General features: G+C 32.5%; 4 protein-coding genes across 4 annotated transcripts; all 4 read right to left on the bottom strand.

Moving 5' to 3' along the window:
• Positions 1 to 500: 500 nt before the first annotated feature.
• On the bottom strand, positions 501 to 6,284 carry LOC121220182 (probable serine/threonine-protein kinase PBL17). Its single transcript, XM_041099457.1, has 6 exons — positions 5,868 to 6,284; positions 4,039 to 4,343; positions 3,119 to 3,254; positions 2,202 to 2,338; positions 1,812 to 1,935; positions 501 to 1,326 (listed from the first exon to the last, which is right to left on the bottom strand). Exons 1-6 carry the CDS (start codon positions 5,944 to 5,946, stop codon positions 743 to 745), a joined length of 1,365 nt encoding a protein of 454 aa, XP_040955391.1. The 5' UTR covers positions 5,947 to 6,284; the 3' UTR covers positions 501 to 742.
• A 2,652-nt stretch (positions 6,285 to 8,936) lies between these two features.
• On the bottom strand, positions 8,937 to 10,053 carry LOC121220058 (F-box protein CPR1-like). Its single transcript, XM_041099208.1, has 2 exons — positions 10,000 to 10,053; positions 8,937 to 9,908 (listed from the first exon to the last, which is right to left on the bottom strand). The coding sequence occupies exons 1-2, from the start codon at positions 10,051 to 10,053 to the stop codon at positions 8,937 to 8,939; spliced, it is 1,026 nt and encodes a 341-aa protein (XP_040955142.1).
• Positions 10,054 to 13,215: 3,162 nt separating this feature from the next.
• LOC121220180 (F-box protein CPR1) lies at positions 13,216 to 15,102 on the bottom strand. Its single transcript, XM_041099455.1, has 2 exons — positions 13,967 to 15,102; positions 13,216 to 13,414 (listed from the first exon to the last, which is right to left on the bottom strand). The coding sequence occupies exons 1-2, from the start codon at positions 15,092 to 15,094 to the stop codon at positions 13,409 to 13,411; spliced, it is 1,134 nt and encodes a 377-aa protein (XP_040955389.1). The 5' UTR covers positions 15,095 to 15,102; the 3' UTR covers positions 13,216 to 13,408.
• Positions 15,103 to 20,241: 5,139 nt separating this feature from the next.
• Positions 20,242 to 21,680, bottom strand: LOC121220179 (F-box protein CPR1). Its single transcript, XM_041099454.1, has 2 exons — positions 20,571 to 21,680; positions 20,242 to 20,471 (listed from the first exon to the last, which is right to left on the bottom strand). Exon 1 carries the CDS (start codon positions 21,662 to 21,664, stop codon positions 20,588 to 20,590), a length of 1,077 nt encoding a protein of 358 aa, XP_040955388.1. The 5' UTR covers positions 21,665 to 21,680; the 3' UTR covers positions 20,242 to 20,471; positions 20,571 to 20,587.
• Between the last annotated feature and the right edge of the window lie 1,376 nt (positions 21,681 to 23,056).

The raw sequence follows: 23,056 nt of genomic DNA, 5'->3' as shown, positions 1-23,056 counted from the left end.
ACCAGTCTTTGACTGAACCGCTTGAAACCAATGAAAAACAGAAAATTGGAACAAAATCGGCAATTAAATTGGTTGAATTAATTTTATAAATTTTTAATATATTTTCATACTGAATTGAATTGGAAATTAGTGATCTGACAAGGTCGACTATCAGTCCGGTTATTAAATATTGGTGTTAACTATTGGTTTATAACAAGCTGGAGATGTCAGGATGTATGCCCTGGAAACTGATCACTAAATCAAGTGATACAAAGGTCCGTTTGCCGGTGGCCGATGAACCCAAATTTCACCCGAAAGGTTTTGACGGCCTCCTAATCACGAATCCAAACTCAGATTTTTCAAGAAAAAAAAGGTTCCCGAATGGCTTAAACCCGAAGCCCAAAGATTGAATCCCAGTCATTGGATTGAGGCCGAACTTGATAATAAGCCACTTTGCTAGTGAAAACATAGGTGAGTAAATTGGAAAATAGTTCTTTTTTATGGGGGGTGTGGGGATTTGGTTTGCTTAAATTATAAATTTATCATTTAATTCAAGTGAAGAAACGTTGGGAAGCAAAACTTACAAAGTGCAGCAGCCGTGCCAGCACAAATTGACCTACCATTTGAGACCAATACTTGCTGACCAATCTTCCCCACCGTTTCCAAAATGGAACGACAAATGGGCAAAGATCCAGGCACTATTAGAGAACCAGCTCAAATATATTCCACTGCAAGACTGAACTGCAAGTGAAAATGGCAGCTCTCAGGTAATTCTTTTGCTAGACACTTCAGCTACATTTTCTACCTTATCTTCGGCTTCAGAACTCGATGGCTCGGAAAGATGAACCTTTGTTGGCGGTTCACTTTGGCTTCTCCCTTTTCCAGGTTCGTTTCTTTGTTTGCATCCATCTTTGTAACTTTCACTTCTATTAGGATTTCTCTTTCTCGTAGTTGTCCTGGGGGACTTACGGGGAACTTCATTTATGGTTCCAACGCCATGGCGAGACCCTTTGAGAAGCAATGCCTCCTCTTGGTTAATATCTTTTACCTGAATCGTCTCGAGACATTCGACCACTTGGCTCATTAGAGGTCGTCCTTTTGGGTTTTCACTAAGGCATAGGTAGGCCAAATGGGCTACTTTCAGTGCAGATCTAGGTGAGAATTGTCCTTCCATTTTAGGGTCTAGGATCTTTATAAGCTTCTTTTTATGGTGCAAGAGTGGTCGAGCCCACTCGACTAGGTTACACTCTGGGCCAATCTTTCCCTTATCCATCACTCTTCGTCCGATCAGCAACTCTAGTAATACTACTCCGAACCCGTAGACATCGCTCCTTGCTGTTAAATGGCCTGTTCAAATCAGTACCGCAACTTGGTTAGCCATTGTCATTGATTAGTATCGGCTTAACATGACATCATGAGTAAACTAGACCTGCCAATCTTAACCAAAACTTGATAAACTTGAATTTAAATCCAATCTAACTCGATTTGACCATAAAAATTCGACAATCAACACTTAATAAACCCAAACTTGAAATGATCCAACTAACTGGAAATGTCTCAAACCACAACAAATTAGAACATTAAGTGATACGAACATGTAAAACTGATACTCAAATTAGAATGACCTAAACCCAAAACTTAAATAGATTTGATTTGAGATTAAGGAAATCTCAAATTGACCTGCACTTGAAAATGGCCTGAAGTGAGATGTTTCATAAAATTTAAAACCTAATTAGACCTGAAAATTTTAATGTACAATTCAAATTGACTCAACCCATCCAATTAGCAGTTCTGTGTAAAACTATTCTCTCACGTTCTTGCTTGTTACTAACCAGTCATAACATATTCAGGAGCAGCATAACCGTGTGTTCCCATCACTCGTGTTGAAACATGGGTTTGGTCTCCCATTGGCCCATCCTTTGCGAGTCCAAAGTCCGACAACTTTGCATTAAAGTCCTACATTTTACATGCATTTTTAGTGACGGAAACTAAAATCCTACAGAAAAGAGAATGCATACTAAATGGAAGCTTAGACTAGGTATCAATATAAATATAGGCATGGATACTTTGATTATTTGTGTCCGACACACATTTAGATACGAGCATGTGGACATAATCCTCTTAAGGGTTTCTAAATTGAACATACTTGTATCTAATACTCACAACACCAAGTCTGAGCGAAAACTAATAACATTGAATAACAAGGGGGAAAGATGAATAACTGCATCGAGCAAGACGTTGGACGACTTGAAGTCTCGGTATATGACAGGTCTTCCAGCACCATGAAGGAAAGCAAGCCCTTTTGCCGCACCTAAAGCAATCCTCATTCTTTTCGACCAAGTCAAACTACAATCGGTTCCTAACAACCAGCAATGAATATGGTAAATAACAAAAGATATGCTCTTTCTTTGACATGCATGCATAGTGTAAATACTTTTAGCATATAATTTTTCTAGTAAATTTTATTATTTGGGCTCGAGTGTGATTATTGGATATGATTATTTTTATCCTTTTTTAATGTATTTGAAAGATCATATCTTTTGTTCATACTCAAATAAGTTGGATATGGATATTTCAAGTCAGAGCAACATAGCTACTATTTACCCTAATATTATTAACCAATCATTGAATCAAAGGAATGCCGAAGGAACTATATACACATCATGAATGAAAAACAAAACAAATCGAATGAAAAACAAAACAAATCGAAAGTTGAATCGGTTGAATCTCTTGTTTTTGTTTCACTAAATTGAACTAGATGAATGGTTCTTTAGTTTCTGGTTTTTATCGGTTTTGGCTAGTTCTCTAATTTTTTGGTTCAAGCTCAGCTTATATGATTAAATCATCAAACCAATCAATTCCCGATTCAACCTCTTGGGTTGGTAGGTTTAATCCAAATTTTACAACCTTGAGGTGCATTATAAATAGATGTAATCCTAGTAATGCTTGGAGGAGCAAGGAAGTGATGGGCACGTATCCGTACCCGACATTTACTCTTAAATCCGAGTAACATTGTATCACTTCAATCTGGTTTACAAATAGGCTAAACTAAAGGAGGTTTTTAAATAAGTTTCATGATGGAATTTATTTCCCTTTTTCCCACTGACTTAAATATCACTTGTTCTATCCTACCACTTACTTCGAAAAAGATGTCTTTCGAGGCTTCCACTTTCCATGTATTCATAGACAAGCAACCGATGATCACCTTCACAACAGTATCCGATGAGCTTCACAAGATTTGGATGGCTGAATTGCCCTAAATAGTTGACTTCAGCCTGCAAAACATAAAACAATTCAAACCTGAACTTGAAAGTCCAATTTGATCGATTCAAACCACCCAAACCCAAAAAATTCCGAACAAATAACTTAAAATGACTTGAACCCAAAATGACATAAACTCGCTATAGCACGAATGGTCTAAGCATGAAATTACCTTAATTTGAAATGATTCATGCTTGAAATGACTTGAGGTCGAAATTGGCCCAAACTTAAAACTGAATTTGAAATTTGAAAACCCAAATTGACCAAATTCAAATTGTATCGATCCACAACTAACCCGACCCACCCAATTATGATTGAATCCATAAAGTTGAGAAAAATATAACTCTAAACAGCTGTTACTCAAATTTGGGTGAGAGTGCTAAAAGCCAGAATATGTATTTGAACAGATTTATTTATTTTTATCCAAGTTTTTACATATATTTGTCCATAAGAAAAATCAGAATAATAGTACAACAGCATCCGACCACACGTATGAGCATTCTTCTCCAGCTAGATGGAACTTTAACTAAACGTGTCCGACATGTTTTTGGATATAGGTATAAAGAAATGATTCTTCAAATACATGAAAACAAGTTAGAAAAAATGACCCGACATTCACACTCGAGTCCGAGTAACCTAGGATGAAATGTTTACCTAGGTATTCATGATGGAACTCTAAGCATTCAAGAGTAATATACAATGAAACTTTTTACTATGTATTCATATATGTAGATATAGAATAAATAAAACAATAACACCTCAGATTAAAAGAGAATAGTACAAGGAGATTGGATTTACCAGCCATTCTCTATCACCTTGGAACCCATCAGGATTAAGCTCCTTAACGGCGACTACAGTAGTTGGGTAACCAGGCTTCACCTTCTCATCTATGACTCCTTTATAAACAACCCCGAATCCTCCTTCACCGATGATATGGTCCGGCCGGAATTCGTTTGTAGCCAACCTTGTCTCCTCATATGTGAATATGCAAACATTGTCATATCCAGGATTCTGCCGGAGATCTTTGACATCCCTGGCAGGTGTCAAAGGAACGACGGTTTGAGTTTTGATTTCATTTGATCCCTGCGTTTCTGTTCTTATTTCTGTTGGAAATAAAGTAGTTTAAGTCCTCAGTTTGAACTTGTTGATGTTAAAAGAAATATTCTATAAACTGATATGAAAAGATTCAAGCATGAAATTGATACGAGTGTCTTCACGAGCACTTAATTTTGCCCTTGTGAGTATGATCGTACCAGAAATATCAAAATTCAACCTGTCTTATAATTCTATACGGATTTAAAAAAACAATTACAGGTGACACAAGGAAAAATCAGAAATTGCTCTCAGTTCCACTAGTTCGAGGTTGTTCAAACTCTATTCAGTCACTCATAGTCAATGATTCCTTTAGTGTTTTTATACAATCATATTCACGAGCACATAATTTAAGCCTTCGTGAGAACATGATCGTATCAGAAGCATCATTCATCCTCATTCAATGATTCTATACAGTTTTCAAAAGATTGGTTGCACAAGGCAGAATCAGATGGTAGTCTCGGGTCATTAGTTCTAACTTTGCTCAAACTCTATTCAATCAACTAGTTTTTAGGATTCCTCTAGTTTCCTAAAGCATGAAACTGATACGATCATATTCACCGCTGCTTAATTAAGCCCTTGCGAACATGGTTGTATCGGAAAATTCATCCTCCGGTCACACATGACACAAGGTAGAATTGGAAATTAGTCTCAGTTCACTAGTTCTAGCTTGTTCAAACTTAATTCAATAGACTAATTATTATGATTCCTCTAGTAAGCAAGACACTGATACGATCATATTCAAGATCGCTTAAATTAAGCCCTCGTGCATATGATCATACTGGAAACATCAAAATTTATCCTCATTCAATGGTTCTATATGATTTTCAAAAGATTGATCACACAAGGCAGAATGGGAAATCAGTCTCAGTTCACTAGTTCTAGCTTGTTCAAACTCTATTCATTCAACAATTTTTCATGATTCCTCTAATTTTCTAAGCATGAAACTGATATGATCATATTCAAGAACGCTTAAATTAAGCCCTCGCGAACATGCTCATGTTGGAAACATTGAAATTCATCCTCCGGTCACACAAGGCATGACCGGAAATCAGTCTAGTTCACTAGTTCTAGCTTGTTTAAACTCTGTTCATTCAACTAATTGTCATGATTCCTCTGGTTTTCTAGGCATGAAACTGATATGATCATATTCATGAGAGCTTAAATTAAGCCCTCGCGGACATGATCATACCGGAAACATCAAAATTCATCCTCATTATCGGTCACACAAGGCACGACCAGAAGTCAGTATCCTAATCAATCAATTCTCTTATTCCTCCTAGTTTTCTTCTGCAATTAATCTCATAATAACATTATACATATCAAAGCTTTCCACACTGCCACTCCCCATTTGAACAAAAAAAGAGAACATTTTCCAAGTCCAGATTTCATCAAACAATATAAACTTAAACAAATGTCACAACAAAAATTTCAAAAAACAACTGAAATAACATAATAAAATTTCACCATGAAAAAACAAACCCAAAGTTCCAAATCAAAAAAATAAAAATGAGAAAATGGAATTTATAATAAACCTGGACTCTTCTTCCTGCGAGATTGGCCGTGTTTAAGTTGGTTCAGCTTCTGTTTATTACTGCTAATACAAATCCCCATTAATCCAAAAATCCCACACTCTAAATCTCAACCTGAATTCGGATTTCACCTCCCCAAACCTTAAACACCGACATATATATTTATATAGATTACATTATATTATATAATATATATATGTAAAGGGTTTCTTAGTTCAATCTAAATGAGAAAATTTTTAAGTCGATGTAACGAAAAAGAAGGGGATCTAAAATCCGATTCTGGGTAAGATCGAAACTCAGGTGGGTCTCCAAAAAATGAAACCGACCCAAAGATGAAACCAAAAGAACTCATCCAAAAAATCAATGATAAACAATATCTCCAGATAGAATCCACGATAGATTAACTGTTTTTATTTTATTTTATTTTTTTGGTTTTTCAAAGGATAAGCCACCATTAATGGCGAACAAAGCGGAACCCAATTGTTTTGCTGCCATGGCAAATGCCATTTACTCGTTCCTAACTTATCCATGGAAGCAAGGTTTTGGGTTCAATTTTATCCAATGTTTTCGGGTTTTGGATCCAAAAAAAACTTCTTTTTTAGGAAATTTTTATTGATTTTTGTTTCACACTAATTTGATAGTTTCATCAACATGAGCTGTGATGGTTTTTTGATCAAGTAAAGCATGAAATGTGGGGATTAATCGGATATATATTTAGATTTTTTTTCCATTTCATTTTCCCACCATGGATCAATCGCCGGTGACGTTGACGGAGCAGCTATTGTAATTACTAGTGAATCGAATTGGTCTAATTTTGTCTCCGGTCTTTCTAGTTTTTGAGCTTTTGAAATTTAGTCCCTTTATTTGTTTGATTTAAGATTAATTGATAACACTAGTATTAACGGATTTTTGATAAATGTCACATATTCAAAATTTAATGAAAGTCGGGTAAGCGTTGAGAGTAAATTTATTATCATACTAATTTTAAAATAGTCATTTCGTTGGAGATTTAACACTTGGATGATTAAAATAAAAGCGTCTTAAAAGTTGAGTGATGAAATTGCAAGTATTTCTTTGGTGACTAAAATGAAAATAAAAATATTAATTACATTCAATATCTCATCTTATTGATTATATTTATCATAAAATAAAAAGGGTCTCAATTATTAACGTGTTTTTGTTTTAGTTGTCAAATTGTAAAAACTTTCAATTTCATCACTAACATTTACGATTATATTGAAAATTAAAGATTATTGAGTCTAGTTTTACATAAAAGCAAGGGTGTAAGCAATAGAATTTTAAATAGATCAACAAATAATGACACCATACCATTTTGTATTTCTATTTTGATGGTTCAACTATATAGACTTTAAATTTCGTAACCATGAGTCGCTATTGTGTGATATTTTTTACATTAACTTATGTTTATATAGTTTATAAATTTGATTTTTAATTTAATTTAATAATTATTAAAAAATAAAAATAGAAAAAAAAATGTGAAACAATTTGTTTACTGAAGCTCTCCACTTTATTGAGAGAGTGGTTCAATTTGGTTTTATGAGCGGTCGTCATTTTTCTCTCTACGGTTGGCTATGGGAGCTCTACGAAACGAAAATGGTACTGTTTTGACCCTTTTGCCTGGTCGGGCAATATTATCGGATTCTCTCTTTTTAAAATTATATAGGGTAACTCTACAACAACGTCAAATAATTTTCGTAAGTTCGTGTGAGATTTAAAAATGTTTGTGTATCATGTTTTGAATGTGGTTGATATGTATTTACAGGTGTAATTGATATGTTGTCAGATTGATTGAAGTTTTTACGACAAAGGTTATAACATCTTGTAGGTTAGACCCGATGACCGAGACGGGTACGGGATGTTATACAAATTTAGTAACTAATTACAATTGAGTTATATAACTCTAATTATTCATGTGCTTTCGACACATATCTAAACATAAATATAATTAAAAAGATGTTTATATCCAATATTCATAAAATAATTGAAAAGCGAACTTATAACTTAATTAGAAATCATGCCTAACATTAGGAGGGACCAATAGGGATCTCAACCAACATTTTCATTTTAAACAGGGGCGGAGCCAACGGGAGGGCTGGCAGGGACCTGGCTCCACTCTAAAATGAATTTTTTTTATTTAGACCCTTTATAATTTATAAGATTTTAAATTAGTAACAATAAAATTGTACTTTGGCCCCCGCAAAAATGATAAATATAGATTATTAAAATGGCGAGATTGCATTTTGTCAAATCAATTCTTCCATTACTTCGAACTAATTATAATAAAGTTATGTAGCTCCGATTATTCATGCGTTTCTGTAGCATATCCAAATATAAATATAATGATACCATCCTCCAATACATAAAAACATTAATTAAAAATACTTATATTCGATACTCGTAAAGTAATCAAGAAACAAACTTGTTTTAACTTTAAATTACCTCATATAATTTCTCTAATTATAACACCAACTGAAACTTCTTCAACAGTAAATCATCCCTAACAACATGAAAAAAAAACAATATAAATGAAAATTCATATTGAAACATACAAAGGGAAATGCACATAAAAGAATGCAATAAAATTAATTTCTAGGATTTTTGGATTAGCATGTGCCTCTCCAGCATATCCAAATATAAATATTCCTCTAAATACATATAAAAAACATAAATTGAAAATACGATCATATCAAATGTTCCAGAAACAAATTTCATTCAACATTTAATTACCTTATATCATTTCTCTAATTATAGCACCAAGTGAAGTGCCTCGGACAAGAAATCATCTCAAACAACATGGTTGTTTGAACCGAACCAAGATATCGATCCAGGAAGAGACATTAGATCAATTAACCCACAAACAAATAAAGACCAATTGAACCCATTTTTTTATGATTTTTTAATTATTTACTTTATCGAACCAGTGACATGACCGGTTCAACTAGTACTACGATTATGAAAATATTGCCTAACAACCTAAAAACCAATAATATATTTGAAAATTTAAATTGCACCATACAAATATAAATGCATCCATATGAGTATAAAAAAAAGTTAGGGCATCTCATTGTTGATCATTACAGCATTACCATTAATAGGGACAAGGCTCTCAACATAAAAGTGCACATCAAATGAAGTTGGAATACCTCTAATCTCAACTTTCTCAACCCTTTCGCCCAACAAATCATACCACACAAACTTGTCCCTAAGATTGTACCATTTGCCAAAATTTCTGCACTTGTAAGAAATGTTGAATAGAACTTTGTCACCATTTTTTGAAAAAGCCAAAGGTACTACTAGAGATGGAAAACGTGGAATGAAGTGGGGTTCGTTCCATGATATCAATTTAATCCAAGATGCTTTAACCCCATATTCCTTCATTATCCATACATCAACCACAACAGTATCGAGTTCCCTATAAGTTGCAGTCAAACAAATGAAACCTCCCATGGCTTTTATGTCATAACAAAAAAGCTTATCTAAACAAAATTCCGGCAATTCAAGGAAACGGAATTCCTCGGTTCTGAGATCGAAACCAACAAGGTTCTGTTTCCCCGATTTGGGAGGTTTAAAAACCATCCAATGTAAAGCGTCGTTAGCCAAAAATCCAAATTCTCGAGCAAATATAAGATAAAAGCAGAAATCCTTAATCCTTCTCCAACAATTGCTCCTCAAGCTGTAAACCTTAGCTTCCGAGTGAAGATAGCCTTTATTGTTTCCGTGTAATTGGACCATTCGAACCAATTTGTAGTCATCAGAAATGGGATCGTACCCAAATCCGTAAAAAGTTGAACGGTCAAAGCAAATTGATAGAGATGAAATCTCTATTTCAGTGGAAGGTAATACCTGGGATTTTCTCGTTGAAGGGTTCCATAGAAATATTCTATCGTTGTCGTCTATTAGAGCCAGCAAACCATTGCAAGAACCCAATATTTTAATGGCTTTTTTTTGTTCACCGAGTGGGTGGTTGAGTCTTTGGATTGTTTCCCCTGAGTCGTAGTTGACGGAGAAGAAGTGGTACTCATACTGACGGAGAATAAGGGAGTGATTGGTTTTGGTTTTGAGGGAATGGGACAGGTGGAGTTTGATGAAATATGGATTATCGATCAAAGATCACCAGTGCTTTGATGCGCACTTGAAGCGTAGAAGATCTTTTACACTTAAACGACATAGGATTTCGATCATCTCATCCAATAAGAAGGTAGCCATTTTTAGGGTTTTTGGATGGCCGCAAAGAAGAAAAGGTTAATCAAAAACATTGTTTTTAAAGATAGGTTTCTTTTTTATTAAAAAAATGTTTTAAAATGATGGGTAAACAATATCCAATGTAACTAAATTATAAAAAAGTTTACGTTTTGGTAATTCAGCTTTAAAAAGTAACAAAACGATCATTAAAGTATTAGAGAGTTTTAATTTAAGTCACTAGCTTTGTTGAGTGTTTTTCCCTATTTTCCTTAGATGGTAAGATTGTATATTTCTATTATATGATTATTGTTAATTGATGTGAAATCCTATGTAAGTTTCATGCATGCCAACACCTACTCTACTCTAGACTTAACACGTATTTATACGATGGGAGTTTGCCTATATAGTGATGTGCGAACCCACATTGCACAGTCCCATGTGCGATCTCACGTGTGATCTCGGAGGAGGGTTTAAGTGCCCCTCCTATAAACACTTAGTATCATGCGAGCCCGATACACGAGCTCAATGTGCGAGCTCGATATACAAGCTCAATATGCAAACTGTGTAGAATTTGACCCGGACCCATCCGTGTTGTGGGTTGGTGTAATAGTAAATATCATAACAATGTTGTTCTTTTTTCTTTCTTAAGTTTAGCTATCGAACTCCAAGCAGTAATTTAAAAAAAAAATCATATTATAAAAGTATGAAATGGGTTCAGCTAGATTCGAGCCTTGAATGTTAAAGTCTTAAGTCCAACCCATATTTCAAGTGAGGTTATTTTCTGCTCGAGCCTTTTTTTGAGCCTCATATTTTTTGTCTAAATCCCATGTTTTGCTCCAATGTTAGTACTTAAGCTTTTTTTTAGGGTAAATGAATTCAATGCCACTAAATTATTAATAAGTTTATGTTTTGATCACTGAATTTTAAAATGATCAGAGAATTATTTGAAAATTTTCATTTAAGTCACTAAGCTGTTAAAGTCATCATTGTATGGCCTTCTTTGTTTGCACTACTTGTACCAATCGAAAGCTCTCATTCCCTTTCTCTTCTACAGTTCAATTTTTTCCCATGATACTTGCTTTAAACATCACAAATCTATACATTAAAATTCAAACAACTTTTTTCTCTAATCTTTGACATTGATCGTTAGGTCGACTTGGATTTAAAGTATATTTTTCTACTCGTTAATGGGTACTAGTTCATTGTACCGATCATCGAATCATCGCTTAAAGATTACTACCCGAACTTTTTTCACTTTAATCATTAACTTTTTTTACCACGACCAATATATATTAAAAATTTTTTTTTTTGGGTAACCAAAATGAAAGTAACTTAGATGTTGGGTGATCAAAATGAAAGTGTTTACTTGATGTGACATGTACAATTATCCGTCGTTAGAGATTTAATACTTGAGTGACAAAAATAAAAACGTTCTAAAAGTTGGGTGGCAAAATTGCAAGTATTTCATTTTGGGTGAGTAAAATAAAAGTAAAAATATTAATTAGATTCAATATATTATCTTATTGATTATATTTATTATAAAAATAAAAAGGGTCTCAAATATTAGCATGTTTTTGTTTTAGCGGTCAAATTATAAAAACTTTCAATTTCATTACAAACGCTTTCAGTTAGTTTTGTTTTGGTCACTTTCCATTAAATCGTTAAAATAAGATGATGATGTAGTCTTTTTTTAATTAGTATAATAACATATTTAGTCCTCGACATTTATACATTTTATCAATTTGGTCCTAGTTCTAAAAAACTTAATAAAATTAACCCTTCACATTTACAAATTCTATAAATTTAGTCCACATATACACTTTCAATCACCATCAACATATATATAATATTGCATTCATAGATAGATCAACATATAATGACACCTTTACTATTAGTCGCAAATTATTAGTGTATTTCTATTTTAGGCATTCAACTATATAAGTTTTAAATTTCGTAATCAACATTACCAAAAATGTTGTTTTGGTACACTATTAATGTTGTTTCGTAACTAATTTTAAATTTTTTTACTTTTCATTTATATAATTATGTTTTATTCTCATAATTTGTATGATTAACGAAATCCAAAATCATATTTTCTATATATAAAATAGAAGCAAATTATATTCATCTTGAAAACATGTGTTTAGTCCCATTAGTTCATACAATTATGTTCAAGAGATAGTATTTAATTAATTTGACATTGTAATTTCAATATGGTTGGTTGAATTGGACCGATAAAATGAAGTACCTAAGCTCCGTTTAAAAAGAAAAAACCCCGAATTTGTATTACATTTATGATTACTATCTATATCATAACTAGATGTGCTCATGGACAGGGCCGGGCTGGGTTCGGGCCGAGTCCTAGGCCCTAGCCTGACCCGAAATATGGGCTTGAAATTTTACCCAAGCCCGACCCTTTTTTAATAAATACCAAAAATTTTATTTTAAAAATTAAAAAATGTATTTTAAAAATATTTTAAAATTAAAAAAATTTTAAAATTAAAAAAATTTAAAAAATAAATATATTTATTATATCGGGCCAGGCCGGGCCGAGCCCGAGCAAAAAAAGTGGTGCCCAAGGCCCAACCCATTTTCTAAACAAGCCTCATTTTTTTGCCCAAGCCCATATTTCAGGCCTATATTTTTACCCAAACCCTCCCATATTTCGAGCGGGCAGTCGGGCCAGGTTGGGCCGCCCAGCCCATGAGCACCTCTAATGAATCATAACCATAAATCTTTTTTTTTATTTACAAATTATAAATAGAAATAATAGCGATTTCAAACTATTAATCAATTGAATAATTTTTTTATTTACAAATTATAGATATTGATAAGAGTGATTTCAAGCTAGTTGAATACTTGGCCAACATGGTATATATGTATGTTGTTTACTATGATGTGGGCGAAAGAAAATATTTTATGTTCAGAATGTTATTTTTTAATTTATTTAAGGGATAAATCCTAAAACTATACATGAACTATGGTAACAATCAGAGTTTAACGTGTATAATTGCACCAAATTAAAGTTAATGTATACAATTGCAAATTAAATCAAAGTTCATATATAATTTTAATACTTATCCCTTTATTTAGTAATGAATATGGAAATGGCAACAAGCTTGTGCTTTAATACTATTGAACAAGTGTTCGATTTTTGAATTTTTAATTATAAAATAAAATATTCATATAATGATACCATCCTCCAATCCATAAAAACATAAATTAAAAATATTTATATTTGATGCTCATAAAATAATCGGGGAACAAAGTTCGTTTAACTTTTAATTACCTCATATCGTCTCTCTAATTATAACACCAAGTGAAGCTTCTTGAACAAGACATCATCCCTAACAACATGAAAAAAAAATATAAATGCAAAATCATATCGCAACAAAGAGAAATGCACATAAAAATGCGATGAAATTAGTTTCTAGGGTTTAGAATTAGCATGTGCATCTGCAGCATATCCAAATATAAATATAGTGATGCGGTGCTTTAAATACATAACAAAAATATAAATTGAAAATATTCATATCAGATGCTCGAAAAACAAAATCTGTTCAACGTTTATTTAGCTCATATCATTTCTCTAATTATAACCAGGTATAACAACATGATTATGAACCAATCTGAGTCAAAGTCTCAATCTAAGGAGAGGCATTAGACTAGTTAACCCACAAATAAGTACAGACCAATTAAACCGAAAAACTAATTATACCTTCTTTTAAAAACTTTTTAATTAATTAATTATTGAATCTTCAAGTACTAACCTGACATTGAAAATATGGCTTAATAACATAAAAACCAATAATATATTTAAAAATTCAAATTGCACCACACAAATATAAATGCAAATCCATATGAGCATTAAAAAATACAATTCAAGGAAGAAAAGTTACCTGTGGGGGCATCTCATTGTTGATCATTAGAGCATTACTATTAAGAGGGACAAGGCTCTGAACATACAAGTCCACATCATGGATAATTGGGACATCTCTAATCCCAACCTTCTCAACCTTTTTGCTTCCCAAATCATACCACACAAACGTGTGTACATCACTGCTGAATAAAACTTTGTCACCATTTTTTGAAAAAGCCAAAGGTACTACTACTACAGATGGAAAACATGAAAGGAGGTGGGGTTGGTTCCATGATATCAATTTAACCCAGGATTCTTTAACCCCATATTCCTTCATTATCCATACCTCAGCCACAACATCATTGGAATCCCTAAAAGTTGCAGTCAAACAATTGTAACCTCCCATGGCTTTTATGTCGTAACAAAAAAGCTTATCTAAACACAAATCCGGCAATTCAAGGAAACGGAATTCCTCGGTCCCGAGATCAAAACCAACAAGGTTTTGTTTCCATGATTGGGGAGTTTTAAAAACCATCCAATGTAAAGCGTTGTTAGCCAAAATTCCAAATTTTCGATGTAATATAAGATAAAAGCAGAAATCCTTAATCCTTCTCCAACAATTGCTCCTCAAGCTGTAAACCTTAGCTTCCGAGTGAAGATAGCCTTTATTGTTTCCGTGTAATTGGACCATTCGAACCAATTTGTAGTCATCAGAAATGGGATCGTACCCAAATCCATAATAAGTTGAACGGGGAAAGAAACTCGATGCAGATGAAAAGTCTATTTCAGTGGAAGGTAATACCTGGGATTTTCTCGTTGAAGGGTTCCATAGAAATATTCTATTGTCGTCGTCTATTAGAGCCAGCAAACCATTGCAAGAACCCAATATTTTATGGAGTTTTTTTTGTTCACCGAGTGGGTGGTTGAGTCTTTGGGTTGTTTTGGGTGAGTCGTAGACGTTGACGGAGACGAAGTCGTACCCGGATTTACGAAGAATAAGGGAGTGATTGGTAATGGTTTTGAGTGAATCGGAGAGGTGGAGTTTGATGAAATGTGAATCGTTGATAGAAGAGCACCAGAGCTTTGAAACGCACTGGAAGCGTAGAAGATCTTTTACACTTAAACCACGTAGTATTTCAATGGCCAAATCATGCGAGAGGGTCGCCATTGTTAGGGTTTTTGGATGGGTAAGTAAAGAAGAAAAGGCTTTTTAAACCATAAAAAGAAGCGTGAAAACCGATGTTTTTAAATGGAAGGTTCTTTTTTATTCAATTATTGCATTTTTTATTAAAAAAAAGTGTTTTTTTAAATTATGGTTAAATTACAATTAATGTCATTAAATTATTCGAAAGTTTAACTTAATTTTAAAAAATTACAAAATGATCATTGAACTATTAAAAATTATTTATTTAAGTCACTAGGTTGTTCTTTTTTTTAAGTCTGGCTAGCGAGTTTCAAGCGACAATTCAATGATCGATACGGTGGATTAGTACCCCTCAATGATTAGAATAAAATACTTTAGATCTAAGTTAATCTGACGGTCAATGTTAGAGATCGAAGAAGACAATTATTTAGATTTTAGTTCACAAATTTGTGACTTTCAAATTGTGTCATAAAAGAAAATGAACTGTAAAAGAGACAAGGAAGGAGAGCTTTTAATTGATGTAAACTATGCAAATATAGAAGATCATACAACAATTATTTTAACATTCTAGAGACTTCAATAAAAACTTTCGACTAGTTCAATGAGCATTTTTTTAACTTTTTGAAGTTAGGTGACTAAAACGTAAATTTACCTATAGTTTAGTAACCTCAAGTGTAGTTTACTCATTTTCTAAAAACCATTAATATTATAAAAGTATACCAGACTTGAGCCTTGAATGTTAAAATAAGTCTGACCCAGACCCATATTTGAAATGAAATTATTTTTTGCTCAAACATCCTAATCAATCCAAATGCTCACAAGCCTAATCAAACTTTTAATTTCAGTACATCTTTATATTATGAAAAACATGTATTTTAACCCTATTGAACACGTGTTGGTTACCTCAACACATCAAATATAAGAGACAACTGTTGCCAGAAAAGACTGAACATCATATTATTATTATTATTATTACTTCCTAGGAGTGCAAGATAATTCACATAAACCAAGAAATAAAATTGGGATGGAATCCTTAGCATAGATGAATAAACAAACATACGAAACTGAGTTCTTCATCATGTTGCAGAGGAAAACTACATAGCTCTAGCCAAGCTTGTGGTGCTTGTTTCAGGTCATAGATGGACTTGTGCAGTTTCAGCCAAGCTTGTGGCGCTTGTTTCAGGTCATAGATGGACTTGTGCAGTTTCAAAGAACCAATTCACAGGTGCCATGAGGACAGAAGCCTTATTACTACAACATAAAGATGCTAGGTTAAATAGCAGTGACGGCCTCTGACATCTTATAGAAGATACAGATACAAACATTTTTATATATGTATATATATATGTATATATTCAAATTATTAATTAGATTCAATATCATATTTTATTGATTATATTTATTATAAAAATCAAAGGGTCTCAATTTATTAGCGTGCTTTTGTTTTGATTATCAAATTACAAAAACTTTCAGCTTCATCCTTAACATTTTCGATTAGTTTGTTTTGATCACTTTCCGTTAGATTGTTAATAAAAAATGATGATGTAGTGTTTTTATTTGGTATAATAACACATTTAATCCTTAACACTTACACATTGATATCTTTGTAACACCCCATACCCGGTCCGGTTATTAGACTCGAGCCGCGGGATGTCACTATAATAAACAAAGATCATCACATATAGTTCTAGCTTTAAATATTCAATTAAACAATAAAAACAATTCATAATCTTCATTTCAATTAAACATGAAACTATTTCATAAACACACAGTTAACATTCAAATAAAACATGAGTCACACAATGACACGATGATAATCAATTCAAGGCATCATCCTCAAATATAGTTGCCTTGTACAAACTTACGTATGCCATGATATCAACCTAGAATTTAACTAAGACTAATTTGTAACATTTTCCAAATCACATATAAATTAAATAATAAATAAACCCACCAAATAATCAATCATGTCATAATCATTCAAATATTATGATATACAATTAAATTCGAGTCTTATTCTTACTTAGAAAGCTCTCAATCCGGCTCAGAACCAATTTAGGATCATTTTGAAACTTTTACCAAAAAAAGAAAGAAGAAAAGATAAAAAGACAAAACAGGGTCATATAGCCGTGTGGCCAAGCCGTGTGACAGACTGAGGCCATGTGGAGCCAAACCACACAGCCGTGTACTTCAAACGTGTACAAGGCTAATGTCATGTAATACAGGGTCACACAATCGTGTCATCAGACCGTGTAATTAATTATGGTTGTGTCAAACAACTTGCAGTTAGTTCATTCAGAGCACACGGCCGTGCCACATGCCCATGTGAAGCACACAGTTGTGTGTCATACTGTGTTCACTTATGTGTACCCTACAAGGCAAGTTGTAAACCACAAACTTTCATATACCACATATGCATTTTATATAATTCCTTAAACCACATTAAAATGTACCAAAAACATACCAAAGCATCAATTAAAATATCATTCCTAAGTGCCTAACCAATGTGCCATTTGGTACCATCACAACCAAATAAAAAATACAACCTAACCATTTATACAAGCATATATGAACACCAATGTGCACTTTACTATAATAATTTCCAACCTTACCTTTCTAACAACCTAAATTATGCCTTAACTTTTTACCAAAGTAAATCATACACAAATCCTAATCATACCATTACTTTGGTAAATATACACAACTTACCACATGTAACAACTTGGTACTATAATTGCATATACTACAAATATCAATTAACACATATGCTAAAATTTAATCCAAGTTTAACCATCCTATGTACATGCCAAAAATAACCAAACTCAAAACATCAAAAGTCTACCGAATTCGAAAGAAAAAAAGTATGTGCTTCTCGTTGATCCGATCGACACGTTTTGGATATCCAAAATCGACAGAAAATTAGTAACATGAGTAAGTATTTAAAATACCTAATAAGCTCATAAAATATGAATGATTACTTAACTCAATTACCTATCACACATTCAATTCATTATGCAAAATAAGTATCTCTATCAAGATACAATGTAACAATATAAGATACATAAGGCTTTGAGTTCAAACCATACATATAACCTCAAATTTTCATATTTCTATCATAATCCAACTTGATTCAAATATACAAATAATGAACTATCATCTTGCCAACATCAACTTCATACCATCACATTTCCATTTTATAATTTTACCCAATGAAACATCGTAAAAGAACTCAATATATAGGTGAAAGTGTGTCTGGTTACCTATTTGAGATAAACCTACATGAGAAATATAGTGTTTGGTTACCCTTTTGGGTTAAACCTACATGAATTGGAGAATAGTGCTTGGTCACCCGTTAGGGTTGAACCTACACAACATATAGCTTGACCAGGGCTTAATATACCTTTATTCTCGAGTCCGCAACACAAGTTGGAGCTCGAGGCGTATGGGAAATAACCTGTAACCTCGTATACGAGACTGTCACTAATTTCGTCCAGGTTTAATCTCACATTATACCATTTCGCAACAATCCTTTTCAATCGAATTCAATTCTCAATTTAGGTACTAATTCATAGCCAATTCAGGCTATCAATAAAACATTAATGAATATACAGATGGAACTCAACAACAATTTAAACATATTTATACTATATGAACTTACCAGGGGCAAATAGCATAAGCAGAAGGGTTAGAGATTAGTTTGTAAATTTCCTTTTTCCTCGATTATCAATTGTCTTGTTCAAATCTTGGTCTTTAATATAAATTTATTTCAATTTAATCTCTCAAATATCATATAACAACTTGTTACAAATATATGTAAGCTCAATTTTATCTTTTGGTTATTTCTTCAAATTTTACATTTTATTCAATTTAATCCCTAAAATCAAACTTATCATAACTTTCAAATTTAGACTCCAAATTTTAAACCAACTTCAAATACATCCAATTACAGCCTCCTATTATAAAAATTATAGAAATTACATGCCAAATTTAAGATATTAACAATTTAATCCTTATCTGCAAAACTAACAATTCTCACTTCACAAACTAGTCCTTTTTCATTTATAAGATCTATATCCAACAACTTAACATTAAAAGCTTCAAATATCGACAATGATAACTTTTTGAAACCATAATAGTTTTAAAAATGAACATACATATTAACTAAGACGAGTTACAACGATACTGAAATTATAAGATTTACAAAAAAAAAAAAGGAGTGAAAATGGCCTATCAGCATAAAGCTAAAGTTGGCCAAATGTTGAAGCCTTGCGAATGGCTTCTCAAAGTTTCATTCTCTCCACGGTGAAGAAGAAAAATAAAAAAATGGATGATGACTTTTAAATTTTAACTTAGTTAATTAATTAATTAATTAATTAATTAATTAATCATAATTTGTTAACATTGACGTTCATTAGCTATTTTGGTGGATGATAGTTGTCTATCAACACCTTCCACTATATTTAAAAGAGTCAAATTACTCAATTGGTCCTTCAATTAATTAAAATTTTATAACAATTAAATTTTACTACTTTTACAGTTTAATCTTTCTATCTTAATTAACCATCCAGTCACTAATTAACAATATTGTTTGGTGTTTGTATTTTTGAAATTTAATGTGAACTGGGCAGTTGACATTGCGTTCAGTAAGGTTGGCTATGACAGATTTTTACGAAAGAAAATAGTATTGTTTTGATTTTTCTTATTTTCACCTATATTCCTTTATCTTCGTAATTGAGTTGGTGACTCAATTAAGAGTAACATCAATTTAGTAAAGTACTTAAAATAAATTAATTTTATATTAATTGTAACTAATTACAATTAAGTTATATAGCTCCAATTATTCATTTACTTTCAACGCATATTCAGGGGCGAAGTCAGAGAGCTAGCAGGGACCGACCCTCCCCTAAGAAAATGCAAAATTTTCCATTTGGGCCTGTTTATAATTTATAAAATTTTAAATTACTAGTAAAATTGCACTTTAATCTCTCAAAATATAAAATTTTGATACAATACTTTAAAATTATAAAGATATAAGCTATTAAAATAGTGAAATTACATTTTTACTATCGTAAAAATATATAACTTAAATTCGACCCCCTAACATTGACTTCACCCCTACACATATCTAAACATAAATATAATTAAAATAATTCAAAAGCAAAAATCATAGGTTAACAAGAAATCATGCCAAACATTAAGAGGGACCATCAGGGGTCTCAACCAACCTTTGTACTTTAAAACACCATAGAAAACCTCCAATCAATAACATATCCAACCCTTTTGCTTATCAGATATCATACCACACAATTCAAGTGAAAACAAATTACAAATTATCCAATTTCCAAACGAGAACGGAATAGTATGACCAATTCAACGACCAATCCAGTTCTGTAAACATTACCTGAAAACATAAAAACCAATAATATATTTGAAAATCCAAATTGCACCATACAAATCCATATGAGCATAAGAAAAATGCAATTAAATAAAAACAATTTACCTTTGCGGGGCATCTCATTACAGCATTACCATTAAGGGGACAAGGCTCTCAACATACAAGTCCACATCAAATGAGCTTGGAAGGCCTCTAATCCCAACATTCTCAACCCTCTTGCTTCCCAGATCATACCACACAAACTTGTGTAGAGCAATGCTGAATAAAACTTTGTCACCACTTTTTGAAAAAGCCAAAGGTATTACAATTGGGAAACCTAAAATAGACTCGGATTTCTTCCATGATATCAATTTAATCCAAGATTCCTTCATTATCCATATATCAACCACATCATCATTGAATTCCGTATAAGTTGCAATCAAACAAAGGTAACCTCCCATGGCTTTCATGTTCATACAGAAACGTTTATTTAAACAAGAATCCGGCAATTCAACGAAACGGAATTCCTCGGTTCCCAGATCAAAGCCAACAATGCTTTTATTACCCGATTGGGGAGTTTTTAAAACCATCCAATATAAAGCGTTGTCAGCCAAAAATCCAAATTCTCGATAGAAACTAAGATAAAAGCAGAAATCCTTAATCCTTCTCCAACTATTGCTCCTCAAGCTGTAAACCTTAGCTTCCGAATGAAGATAGCTATTATTTTTTCCATGTACTTGGACCATTCGAACCAATTTGTAGTCATCAGGAATGGGATCGTACCCAAATCCATAATAAGTTGAACGGGGAAAGAAAATCGATGGAGATGAAAACTCTATTTCAGTGGAAGGTAATACCTGGGATTTTCTCGTTGAAGGATTCCATAGAAATATTATACCGTTGTCGTCTATTAGAGCCAGCAAACCATTGCAAGTACCCAATATTTTAATGGGTGTTTTTTGTTCACCGAGTGGGTGGTTGAGTCTTTGAGTTGTTTTGAGTGAGTCGTAATTGACGGAGAAGAAGTGGTACTCACAGTGACGGAGAATAAGGGAGTGATTGGTGTTGGTTTTGACCGAATGGGAGAGGTGGAGTTTGATGAAATCTGGGTCGTCGATCGAAGAGCACCATGGCTTTGAAACACACTTGAAGCGTAGAAGATCTTTTACACTCAATCGAAGTAGTATTTCAATGGTCATTTCAAGCGGGAGTGTTGCCATTGCTAGGGTTTTTGGATTGCTAAGAGTGAGCAAAGTAGAAAGGTTTTTTAATGTATAAGTGTAAGCATGGCGTGAAAAACAATGTTTTTAAAGGTAGTTACTTTTTGCTTTTTTTTTTAATTTTTAAAAAATGTTTTCACAAAATAATGGGTAAATTGTAACTAAATTATTAGAAATATTACATTTTGGTAACTAACTTTAAAAAAATTATAAAATAATCATTAAATTATTAAATGACTTTTATTTAAGTCATTAGATTGTTCTTTTTTTTTTCTTAAGTTTAGCTAATGAGCTGTAAAAGACAATTCAATATATATTAGATTTTATCACACCCATGATATGGGCGAAAGAAATTATTTTTTAATTTATTTAATAGGGAAAATAGAAGTGATAACAAACTTATATTGTAATTTCAGCATGGTTGGACCAATAAAATGAAATATCTAATCTCCGCTTAGAAAAAACCCCGAATTGGTATTACATTTATGATTGCCACCTATATCATAATCATAAATCTTTTTTTTTTATAAATTATAAATAGAAATAAGAACAATTTCAAACTATTAATAAATATAATGATATTATCCTCCAATACATAAAAACATAAATTGAAAACGCTTGTATCTAGTACTCGTAAAGTGATTGAGAAACAGACTTTGTTTAACATTCAATTACCTTATATCCTTTCTCTTATTATAAGATCAAGTGAAGCTTTTTGTACGAATATATTTTTTTGATGTCGAAGTACATTTTTTTTGGGACTGCCATTCAAAAAAAAAGTTATTCAGTCCTATAGTTGGATGCCAAAGGCATTTATTTTTAAAACAAAATGATCGGTTTTTTGATGTCATTATTTATCTATTCCTATAGATTTTCTAAATTATAATTATATATATACTACGATACAAATTGCATAAAAAATGAATAGAGATGAGAAAATCGCATAAAATACTTCTATTCTAGAGGAAATTATCCCTAACAACATGGAAAAATCGAATATAAATGGAAATTCATATTGTAACATGCAAAGAGAAATGCACATAAAAGAATGCAATTAAATTAATTTCTAGGGTTTAGGATTAGCACGTGCTTCTCTAGCATATCCAAATATAAATATTCCTCTAAATACATACAAAAACATACTCATATCAAATGCTCCAAAAGCAAACCTCGATATTACCTCATATCATTTCTCAAATTATAGCATCAAGTGAAGCGCCTTGGACAAGAAATCATATCTAACAATATGGTTTGAGCCGAATCAGATCAAGGTATTGACTCACAAACAAAATACAGACCAATTGAATCGAAAAACCAGTTGAACTGAATTTTTATGATATCTTCAATTTTTTATTTTATCAAATTGATGGCATAACTGATTCAACTAATAAC

This window comes from Gossypium hirsutum, chromosome D08, assembly GCF_007990345.1.
Source record: "Gossypium hirsutum isolate 1008001.06 chromosome D08, Gossypium_hirsutum_v2.1, whole genome shotgun sequence".
Classification (NCBI taxonomy): Eukaryota; Viridiplantae; Streptophyta; class Magnoliopsida; order Malvales; family Malvaceae; genus Gossypium; species Gossypium hirsutum.
The sequence above is the reverse complement of the archived record's forward strand: the minus strand, read 5'-3'. Positions and strand labels throughout refer to the sequence as shown.